Source organism: Phalaenopsis equestris, unplaced genomic scaffold (assembly GCF_001263595.1).
Source record: "Phalaenopsis equestris unplaced genomic scaffold, ASM126359v1 Scaffold000789, whole genome shotgun sequence".
NCBI lineage: Eukaryota > Viridiplantae > Streptophyta > Magnoliopsida > Asparagales > Orchidaceae > Phalaenopsis > Phalaenopsis equestris.
In genome coordinates, this window is record NW_018165229.1 from 447961 (window position 1) to 458727 (window position 10767).

The following is a 10767-nucleotide window of genomic DNA, read 5'->3' on the forward strand; positions in this document are numbered from 1 at the left end:
CAATTCAATTTTTTAAAAATAGTACTCATCAATTTTATATATTTATATAATTTAATTATTTCGAACCAAAACAAGTTGAACACAAACAAACAAATCTTTGCTTGTGTTCAGTAGGTTTATATATCGAGCACAAAAACATTTGTCTGAGTTCAGCTCGTTAATTTAGTTAACAATCGAACACGAGCTTCTTAACGAGCTGAACACTTGATTCAATGTGACAATTAGAAGTTATATAAAGGCTGAAACTATAGTAAATGATTTAATAAATGTATCATTGGGCTTATAAAGTCAAATAACTCAAACATACATGCAGCAGTGAGATTCAAACATATAAAATAAAAAATATAAAGTTATAGTAAAGGAATATAATCTACAAATAAACAGCAAAGTGAAAAAAAATGTATTGAACAAAAGGGGTCAGAAAAAAAAGATAATATCATAATAAACTTAGAATATCATTGAAGAGACTTCTAATATATTTGTATCAGATACTGATATTTATTTTAAAATTAGCAGTATTTAAAACTGCATCAAGGAATATCATAAGAATTTTATTAGGAGAGAGATAGGGTAAGGCAATTGACAGTTGATTCTAATTAATAGTGTACACCTGAAACAGATATAACATCTCTACAATACCAAACCACAAGCCATACCCAGCTCCTTGAATAAGTTTAAGACAGCTTGCAGAGAACAAAAGGTGCCTATTTTCAAACCTAAAGCAAAAAAATAAGCAAATATTTATGTATGTGAAGTGAATCAAACAGCTGAGTTGACTGAAGCTGGATCCTTCCCTTTGAAGAGACTTCTAATCTATTCTATGCCAGCTCCAGCGCTGCAACTCTCTTCAGGGAATCAACAGCCTTCAAAATATCAGATTCAGAATGGCCTGCCGAAACAAATAGGCGGATTCCGACCGGAAGTCGGCATTTGTCAAGAGTAGACCTCTTCGATGTCACAAGGAAAACTGAATCTTCATGAAGGATCTGCAAAGATGCAAGAAGTTTAAATCCAATGATATGAAGAATCTAATGTATCATTCAATTATCTTTTTTATTATGGGGGTATTTACATACATACCAACCAGTTCTTATATATTTGCATATCTAATACCTGAACTGCACCTTTTCATGTATAGGCATAGTGGCATATATGTAAGAATTGAAGTTTAGGGGTGGGTTAGATATGTAGATACATAAGAATGGAGTGGTATGTATGTAAATCTTAACTTTACATTTTTCTGAAAACATGATTCCCACCTTGAAGCAACTAAATGAGATGAGAAAGTAATTCTGTACTCACCCTGCTGACAATCTGATCAAGAACATGCAAATCCTTGTCCTGGGATCCTGTAGATTTCTTCAGTTTAAGAAAGACAATAGGTGACAGTGGACTGCTTGAAAGTTCAAGTCCTGCTACGTCAGTTAAGCCTGCACTTGATTCAATGTGACAATTAGAAGTTATATGAAGGCTGAAACAATAGTAAATGATAATCTTTTGATAAAAAACATAAAAGGATGCTCCTCTGATCAAACTGAATAATTCAAAGATGAGTCCAAATCAAAGCAATTCACAATAAACAAAGTTTTCCTTATACGATGATGCAGAATTTATATGGCAGTTGAGTAAAACAAAAAATTGAAAACCAACTAGCTCATAACTTGCAACAGATCTCCCAACTATTGACAAAGGTTATTCAACTTCAAACTTTCTAATTCCAATCTTCGCAAACACCAAGGACTTGTTTGGGATCAATTTTGTTTTTTTGTTTTGTCATTATTTTTTCGCTTCTTTCTAAAAATATGTTTATTTAATGTATCTTTTACTTTTTATTATTTTTTTCTTTTTAAAGATAATTATATTTTAATCAAATAGGTAAACATGTTTTGTTTCAAATCAAAATATAAACAAAACAAAAAACTAAAACATAAAAAATAAAAAATAAAAGTGATACCAAACACCCTTCAAGTCTACAACAGATGTGATGATTAAAAAGCCCATTCTAAAAATTAAAAGCATTGATTTTTTTATAGAAGAATTGCACACTTGTTGATTTTTGCATCTGCATAAACTATAAGAGGATTCATGTAGCCGACCCCACATAGTGGGATTAAGGCTTTGTTGTTGTTGTTGTTGTATAAACTATAAGAGGATAAAAAAAATCTAATATATAGCATCACTCATTATCTGGTTCACAATTTAAACAGCATGGGACAAAAAAATGTAACAAAGTGTCTTATTGATCACTTAATTAGAGCAAGATGTTTCTGAGATAACATAATTTGAGAGTGCCCAGTATTTCAGTTACTCATACAACCTATCTGACAAGAATCTCAGTTTTTTTTTTATTTCTGAAATAATAGTCTCAAAAAGTAGATGAAATTTTTTAATAAATGTTTAATAAATGACATTTATTGTCTAGACAATAAATGTTTAATAAAAGCCTATCTTATAAGGTTAATGCTAAATATATAAACGACACAAACACATAAGACTAGTGATATCTAACAAAAAAATACCTTTTCTTAGCAAAGCAATATTGTTCTTCAGTGTTGCAAGAACAGATGGGTTTTCTTCCAAGTAATCAACTGCAGAAATTGCAGCAGTTGCGAGGTAGGGAGGCTGCGATGCAGAGAAGACATATCCTGAGCTACTGAGACGCTGCAAGAAAAGATTCCACTCAATCATCAGAAATGAAATGAAATAAAGCATAAATAACAAATTGTCAATAAGTTAAGTTCTTTGCCAAAAATCCGCTGCACAATTCTTACTTGGTGATCGACAACTCTGACACTTCCAGTACAAAATCCTCCATCCGTTGCTAGTGCATTTCCCATTCCAGCAGTTATGATATCAATTTTCTCGATCTAAATAGGAATCTCTTCTCAGGAACATAAAGAAAGTGTTTTTTTTTTCTTTTTTGATTTCTTTTTTGGAACATAAGGAAATAGGTTGGATGCAAAAAAGAAAAGGCAGAAAAGCATGACATACCGGGACCCCACAATACTCAGCTAGGCCACGGCCGGAGTTCCCAAGTACACCAAATGAATGGCTTTCATCTAAGATAACACGGAAACGGTATTTCTCTTTCAATCTAATGATTTCATCCAATGGGGCTACTTGGCCAGAATTCTGCATTTATTTGAAAATAAAATTTTAAAATAAAATTTCAATTGAAAGGCAATAAAAAAACTTTATTCTCAGAGAAATTAAAAGGGAATATTAAGTTAATTTATTTGGAGCAGGAATAAACTCAGATAAATGCCAAATGATGCACCTATAAATTAACTATATTAGCAACTTCAATGGTAGCATAATTGTGGTATCAGATATCGGTGAGGGAAGTCAGTCTAACTATTTATATAAAAATTGGCATTCCAAATCATTTCTAAATATACATGTATTGGTTCAAGCGACTGATTTATTCTAATGGACAGGCAACATAGCGATATATATAGAGAGTAAGAGATAAACATGCAGAAAATCTTATTTTCCTCTATGATGGTAGTTAAGAGTTTGTCAAAATGATGCAATTTCCTGGACAGAGAACAACAAAATGTGAAAACTAGTTTCAATTCACTAACATGAAATGCACCATACAAAAATAGTGATATACTCTGTAATAAGTAGGGGTGTAAATGAGTTAAGAGCTTGCGCGAGCCCAGTGTTTATTCATGTTCGGCTCGTTCTAAATTTCTTTATTTGAAATAGGTCTACATTCGAAATGGCTCATGAATAGCATATTGCTTGATTCAAATTTGTTAGTTCGGCTCAAAATTAACTCGAATGATTTTTGAAAAAAAAATATTAATTTTAAAATACAACATAGAAAATTGATATAAAAGTATTATAATAATACTATTTATTTAACTATTAATTAATTTGAGTCAAAATGAGCTAAATACGATAAAAAAAAGTTTGTTAATGTTCGGTCTGTTTATAAACCGAGCTCAAGAAAATTATTCGTTTTCGAATCACTTAGTTAACGAACAAATCGAACACAAGTAACTTAGTGAGCCAAAAATGAGTTGTTTGTGAACGACAAGTTTTTGTGACAACCCTAGTAATAAGTCAAAGCAATACCAGAGTATGGTGTATAGAGTGATGTTCTCAAATATGTCAACAAGTACAGGAATGCTGCAATAAAAGCCAAATACAATAACAATATAAATTTTGTATTCCATATAATATACTCTTAACGTTGGCTTCAACATCAAGCAAAGTTGAACATCTTAGTTTCATAACCTGCTCTATTGAAATTTGATAGTTCTTTTATGGTGGGAATCAGCATACCACATTCTCTAACACTGAAACAAATGGTCAGACATTGATTGAATGGTAAATGTCAATTAAATCATCGTTCTGTATTTAGAAAAGAAAGTCCATTTGAAATAAGATACAGTTCATTGCTTGAGAAGAAATTCAGCAAACTAGACCAATGTTAGCAATCATTTCTTGTTTTTTAATTTAATATATATCTATTACTAACCTAGGAAAGACCATGCTTCAAGGTAGCATCACTAAAGTGAGTACTAACTAGTCCGGTTAGTTAGGGCACTGGAACTTTTTGCCAAGGTCTTGGGTTTGATCCTCATTTGTATAATAATAAACTCCTACCATATAAGCTTTCCGGTGGAGAAAAAAAAAGGAAATAATACAGAAGGGTAAAAAAAAAAAAAACTAGCATCACCAAATACATAAAGAGACGAAATTTGATGCCCAATTAAAAAAAAGAATGAAAAGGATCCAAACATACCTGGTATACAGCTTCTGCTACAATATAGCGCCGCAATTTTTCTGCCCGTTTATTTCCACGAGTTAGTTTCTCTAAAGTGCTTTCTAGCGAAGCCATATCATTGTGTTTGAAATAAACAACAGTGCTCCTAGAGAGATATAGCCCATTTTGGACACCCCAGTGGACACCCTCATCACTGCAATGATAAAGAAAGTAACATGAGCTTAGCGTAGATCACAAATGCTGATCCAAAGTATTAATTATAATCAAATGACTCAAAATGTATGTGAAATTACGAATTTAAAAATCAGGTCTGTTACATACAGCAACATCATCATCATCAACAACAACAACAACAACAACAACAAGCCTTCATCCCACTAAGTGGGGTCGGCTACCTGAATCATTTTTCTCCATAATGCCTATTGAGTGTCATGTTTTCATTTAATTCTAATAAATTAGAATCAAAAAAGAAATTTAAATATAAGATATATCATCATGTATAGCAGGAACAGGAATATTATGAAGGAGGGAAGAAAAGTAAAAAAGAAATCAAAGTAAACTTACGCGACAATGATGTCTCCTTTCTTACAAAAGGCTGGTATAACACTGAAAATAGTTGATATTCCATAAGAGTAAAGAATTGAGTCTGGAGTTCCCAAGAAATTTGCAATTTTTTTCTCACAATCAAGATGGACATCTGTAGAGGAAATAGTTTATTACTAAAGTTTTGGGTTCTTTACAGAACTTCTCTGAATTAGGATATATGATAACAGAAATAGTAACTAGTAAATAATTTGAAATTTTGAAGGAGTGCATAAAAGCATACCTATCGTCCCATAAAAACCACGAGGACCGCAGGAACCAACACCATATTTCTCGAGTGAACCAATGCATGAATCCTGGGGGAAATGTGTATTATCATCTCAATCAGATGCATGTACTAAGATTAAGAAAATATTTTTTCTAAACAAATTGTTATATGAGGAAAGGCTGTTCTTACGATTATTTTCTCATTTCCAATCAATCCAAGATAATTTGCAGATGCAAAGTTCACAACTTCCTTTCCATCCACAATTGTATGAGGTGTAGCAGCACTGTGTGAAGGGAACAAGTGATTAGCTGCCGAATAATTTGCTAATAAGCCTAACTACACTGCAATAAATTACAAAGCAGTCTTTATGAGCAATGATAAGCATCAATGCCCAGTGATGAATTCAAATAGTAAATCTTAATGCATTTAAATGCACAATTATGCCATTCTAAGCAGTCAGATAGTAAATGCACAATTGCCATTCTAAGCAGTCAGATAGAAATAATCTCTTGGTTTTCACCATGTAAATGCAAAATACTGCATGTATTATTAAGAATTTAGAAATGCACAGAAGTAGGTAAATAAAATGTGCATGTTTGCTTGGAAAAACAAAGAAAAGCAAAAAAGACAATTTCCATACAGTGCAAGTCAACTTAATTCATCACAATCAATAATAACGGAAAGCTAACTGTATGGCTTTCAAAGCAGGTGCTACTAGCAAGCAATCATGTTAGGCACACTCTGAACTCAATAGCAATAAGAAAAAGGTGTCACGCCTTAACAGACAAGATTAAAAATTCTTACCTTTCCAAAGTAGGAGTTTGAATTTGCTTCTCTTCAGAAATTGGGGGACACAATGGCTCAGGAACCCAATCATCACAAAGATCATCAATTTCCTGCATAAAATTCAAAAATTTTATAAGCATTCAAATAACCAGAATCATCTCAACCAAATTTTTAGTCAAGGTTGTCATCTCATCAAACGTAATAGGCAAAGAAACAAGGGAATCTATGTCAAAACCAGAATCACAAGCAAATAAAAACCAAAGGGGATAAAACCAAGTACAAATAGCTAAGAGCAGAATTCACCTTCTCTGTCAGCGGCTTCTTTGGAGGCTTGTAGCTCTTTCGAGAAAGTTGGAACAAGATGACAGCTATTAGAAGCACTTCAACAACCAGGTGACCTTCAACCACAAAAAAACAAATTCAATAGAGCATTCTGAATACACAAAAGTAAACTGAACAAACTATTCAAAAAACTGATATCTTTCTAAATCTCAGTTTTGCTTGTTGGAACCTTATTTTACAGTAAAAAAAGGAAGCAAACCAAATCTGTTTCATGTTCATATTTTTTTACTCTCTGAAACAAATCTAAAGCGAAATTAAGTAAACAAAACGCAAACTTAACAGATCCATGACATGGCAGCTTCAAATCGCAAAACCCCTTTAAATCGGAATGCGAAAACAGGAAAACCTACCATCAATATGTATCCCAAAAACAACTGCCCTCGCAAGAGGTGCATCGAACGCCGCCGAAACCCAATCCAACGCTGCCGTCGTTACGAGCATCGCACTAGACGCCATCAGATTCTCAAGTGAAGTAAAAGACCTCGCAAGAGTTATCTCAATGTACCGGCCGAATAAGCTCCTCTCCTGCCTCGCACATCAAAAAAAGAAAACAGACATAAATTCCCCCAAAACGTGAATACAGTTAAAGAAGGAATATTGATATGGGAACCAAATTTTGCAACAGTTTATCTGATATTCCGAAATCTGAAAACGATTCTGACAGATTTGAGAGTTTCGAAGAGAAATGAGGATGCTGGGAGCTCACCTTGCCTGAGCAACACGACGCCGCGGCGATAGAAGCTATGCAAGGAGACGGTGGGGGGTGGGAATTGATTTATAGGCGAGATTCTAATCTGAACAAAAGTGAAAAAAAAAGGGGAAAAATTTTGGACGAAGACGAAGAACTGAGTCTCTCTTGGCGAGCGGGCTGGGTCGAAGGTCAACACCGGGAAAACACTAGTGAATATACCGAAATGCCACTGGAATTTTCGGTTTTTACCGGTCGGTTGGTAGTGAATGCGCTACTATACTCTCTTTTTTTTTTTTTTTTTTTTTTTTTTTTTTTTTTTTTTTTTTTTTTTGTGGCTCACTAGGAATGTCAAACTGAGTTAGGGTTAAAGGTCTGACTCGAAAATGGACTGACCGGATCGGGTTAATTCGAATCCAACCTGAATAACCCAAATCCTACATGATCTAGACACCATTAACCTGAACCCGACCCGTTTAACCTGTCAGCTCAATCTTTTATTAAAAATTATAAGTCTAATATTTAATTAGTAACAATAAACAGATTAAAAAAAGATTGTTTATTATTTATAACAATTGATGACATAAGAATTAAGAGTAGAACCAATTTATTCGTGACTATTCAGTTCGTGTTCAGGTTTTCGGGTTCAACTCAAACCCGACCTGAAATTTCTAGGTGTCGAATTCTGAGAATCGAACCTGACCTGCAAAATATTTGGTTTAACCCTAACCCAAATTATTCGAGTCTATTTCAAGTCGTGTTGGTTTGTCGGGTTAACTTTTTGGCACCCTGACACCCGCATTCGAACTCATTGGCAAAAATTAAAATTTTATTATTATTTGCATTAGGTTGGCAAGCCATTTGGTGCCACATGCCGGATCTAAAAGGCAATATATCTGAAAACATGGGGTTTGTAATATATATATATATTAATGAATGTGTTCTATAACATTTACTAAGAATAATAATAATAATAATAATAATAATAATAATAATAATATTATGTATATAGACAAAACAAATAATAAAACTAGGTAAGAAAAGATAATCTTCTTTTCATGAAATTGTCACAATCATAATCAAACAAAATAACGTTTGATAAAAAAACATCATAAGCTTAAGAATAACACAAATATAATCTAATGATAATAAATATGTTTTTGAAGTGATGGTCCACCAATAGACACATTAAAATATGTTATAAGAAAATATCAATAAATGAATTTGATAAATCAAACGCACTAAATAATCACTATTTATTAAGTCATAGATGATAAGGTATTGAGGATGTAAAATGAACAATAAGTAGGAGATGATTTACTATGTACTACTAGAAGTGGATAGTATCTAGAATCATTAGATTTCAATAGTAATATAATATCTAAATGTCATATGATGCATGCTCTAGATTAATAGTTAATATGGTAATAACTATGCTCGATCGTTTAATAAATTACAATCAATGCCAATCAATGTTATATTTCACTCTACAACCACATCTAATTCAATATCAAGTCTTACTAATACATAACAATCATTTTATTATTTTAATTATAGTTTAGCTTTTACACACACACACACACACACACACACACACACACCCACACACACAAACATATAAAGTCACTTTTGTTAGACACCATGTAACTCAGAATGTTAACAACAAGCTAAGAAAACATAATGAATTTTTGTAGAATCGTCACTTTATGGGCTAGCCAGCTTGACTAATAAATATCTAAAAGAGTATTATTTACCTACATATCACTACACATTAGTATATAATTTACAAATATTTATTAATATTTAATAAAGATTATAACTTAACAGAAGTAGTTGTGGGGTATATAACACATCGTCCTCACAAATTTTAAACAAGTTTATTTTGGTGTTTAAGTATGTAATTAAGAATGATCTTATACCTTGAATGATAGAAATAGTATTCTATAATTATTTTTATCACTAAATAAATATTTTAAAATTTCTATCATTCAAGTTATAAGATCATTCTTCATTGCATACTTAAACACCAAAATAAACTTGTTTAAAATTTGTGAGGACTATGTGTTATATAAAATTGCCCATTATCAATTGGGTAAGATAATATTTATTTTATTACGGGGCATGCATTCACTATAAAAGTAAGTCCTTTTAGTTAATTAGATCATAAACAATGTTCTCTTAAGAAAACTCTTGATTTAAATAATAGATCTCATGTTTCTATTTATTTCAAAGTTTAGGGCTTTAAAAATTTTGAGATAAAATCAAATGCTGGAACAATTATTATAAAAAATTAAAGGAGTAAGTAAATTCAAATTCTGAGTGGATTAGTGATGCCTTGGACTATCCTACAACCGTGCTTTATGTTTTAGATAGAAATTCATTTTGTATTTAAATTATCATTTTATTAGCTAATTAGGGCCTTTAATAACATAATACTATAAAAATACCTAGAAGATTAAGATTTGTGTTATAGCTGATAATAAATGGTATATCTCAGAATCCAAACTAACGTGATTATTTTGAACAATCTTAATTGTCCCTTATAGATTATTTCTCTTTTGGTTATTACATCAAGCTTTACTAAGTTTACTACTAGTTTGACTTTTTTCTTCTCTTCAAGAACTACATAAGTATTAGGTTTAGCAGGTTTTTTGAGTTCTTTCAAGAGTTTATGTAGAGAATTTTTAGAGTTGGTTGATGATCTTCTGGAGGGCCTCAGAGAAAATGCTATTCCAACCTTCTTATTCTACATTGAGGTCAAGTGATTCCATGTCTTGACCAATGAAAACATTGACTAACCCTTGTTTCAGTTTCTACATGTATTCCTTATGGAACAATGGCCCTATCCTTAGGTTCCTTTTGAGTAAATCCTTGAAGGTGAATCATTTTTCATTTATATGTCCCAACATCTTATGACATAGGTGATACCTAAAATATATAGTATTTTTAGACACATTTTTATAACTATTTTTTAAGATATTGCACTTTAATGGATGATATTTGTGTGTTTTTCTTTCAGGTATAAGTAAAAAGGTGAAAAATGCTAAAAAGAGTGAAAAATGATCAAATTTGAAGCAAAAATGTGAAAATGGTGCAAAAGTGTTTTGGCGCCTAAGCGTCAGATCCAACGCTTACGCGCCGGTGAAATAGAAAGGCTGTTTCTAAGTGCCAGAGGCCCTGCGCTTAACACTAGAGGCAGTTATGTGACGGTTTACTTCATTTTGTCGAATTTTGAAGGGATATTTGAAGCACCTATTGGCTAGAGAGGGTGGTTATGACCACTAGAAACAAAAATATGGTTAGAAGACTTGTGAAAGGAGGCATCCTTTGGAGAATACATTGAATTGAGACACATTTTGAAGATTTCTCAAGGCCCCTCTTGGAGATTAATAAAAGAAAGAA

At 32.2% G+C, this 10767-nt stretch overlaps 1 protein-coding gene across 2 annotated transcripts; it reads right to left on the reverse strand.

Annotated features, from left to right (window-relative positions):
• Positions 1 to 531: 531 nt before the first annotated feature.
• LOC110031232 (long chain base biosynthesis protein 1b) lies at positions 532 to 7574 on the reverse strand. Of its 2 annotated transcripts, none has more exons than XM_020734340.1 (13): positions 7384 to 7574; positions 7028 to 7202; positions 6639 to 6733; positions 6354 to 6445; positions 5739 to 5832; positions 5565 to 5637; positions 5303 to 5435; positions 4757 to 4931; positions 2992 to 3132; positions 2772 to 2867; positions 2520 to 2661; positions 1303 to 1430; positions 532 to 986 (listed from the first exon to the last, which is right to left on the reverse strand). In XM_020734340.1, exons 2-13 carry the CDS (start codon positions 7131 to 7133, stop codon positions 819 to 821), a joined length of 1443 nt encoding a protein of 480 aa, XP_020589999.1. In that variant the 5' UTR covers positions 7134 to 7202; positions 7384 to 7574; the 3' UTR covers positions 532 to 818. The 2 variants fall into 2 exon arrangements, with proteins under 2 accessions (XP_020589999.1, XP_020590000.1); XM_020734341.1 differs by having other exon boundaries at positions 7028 to 7206.
• Positions 7575 to 10767: the final 3193 nt, after the last annotated feature.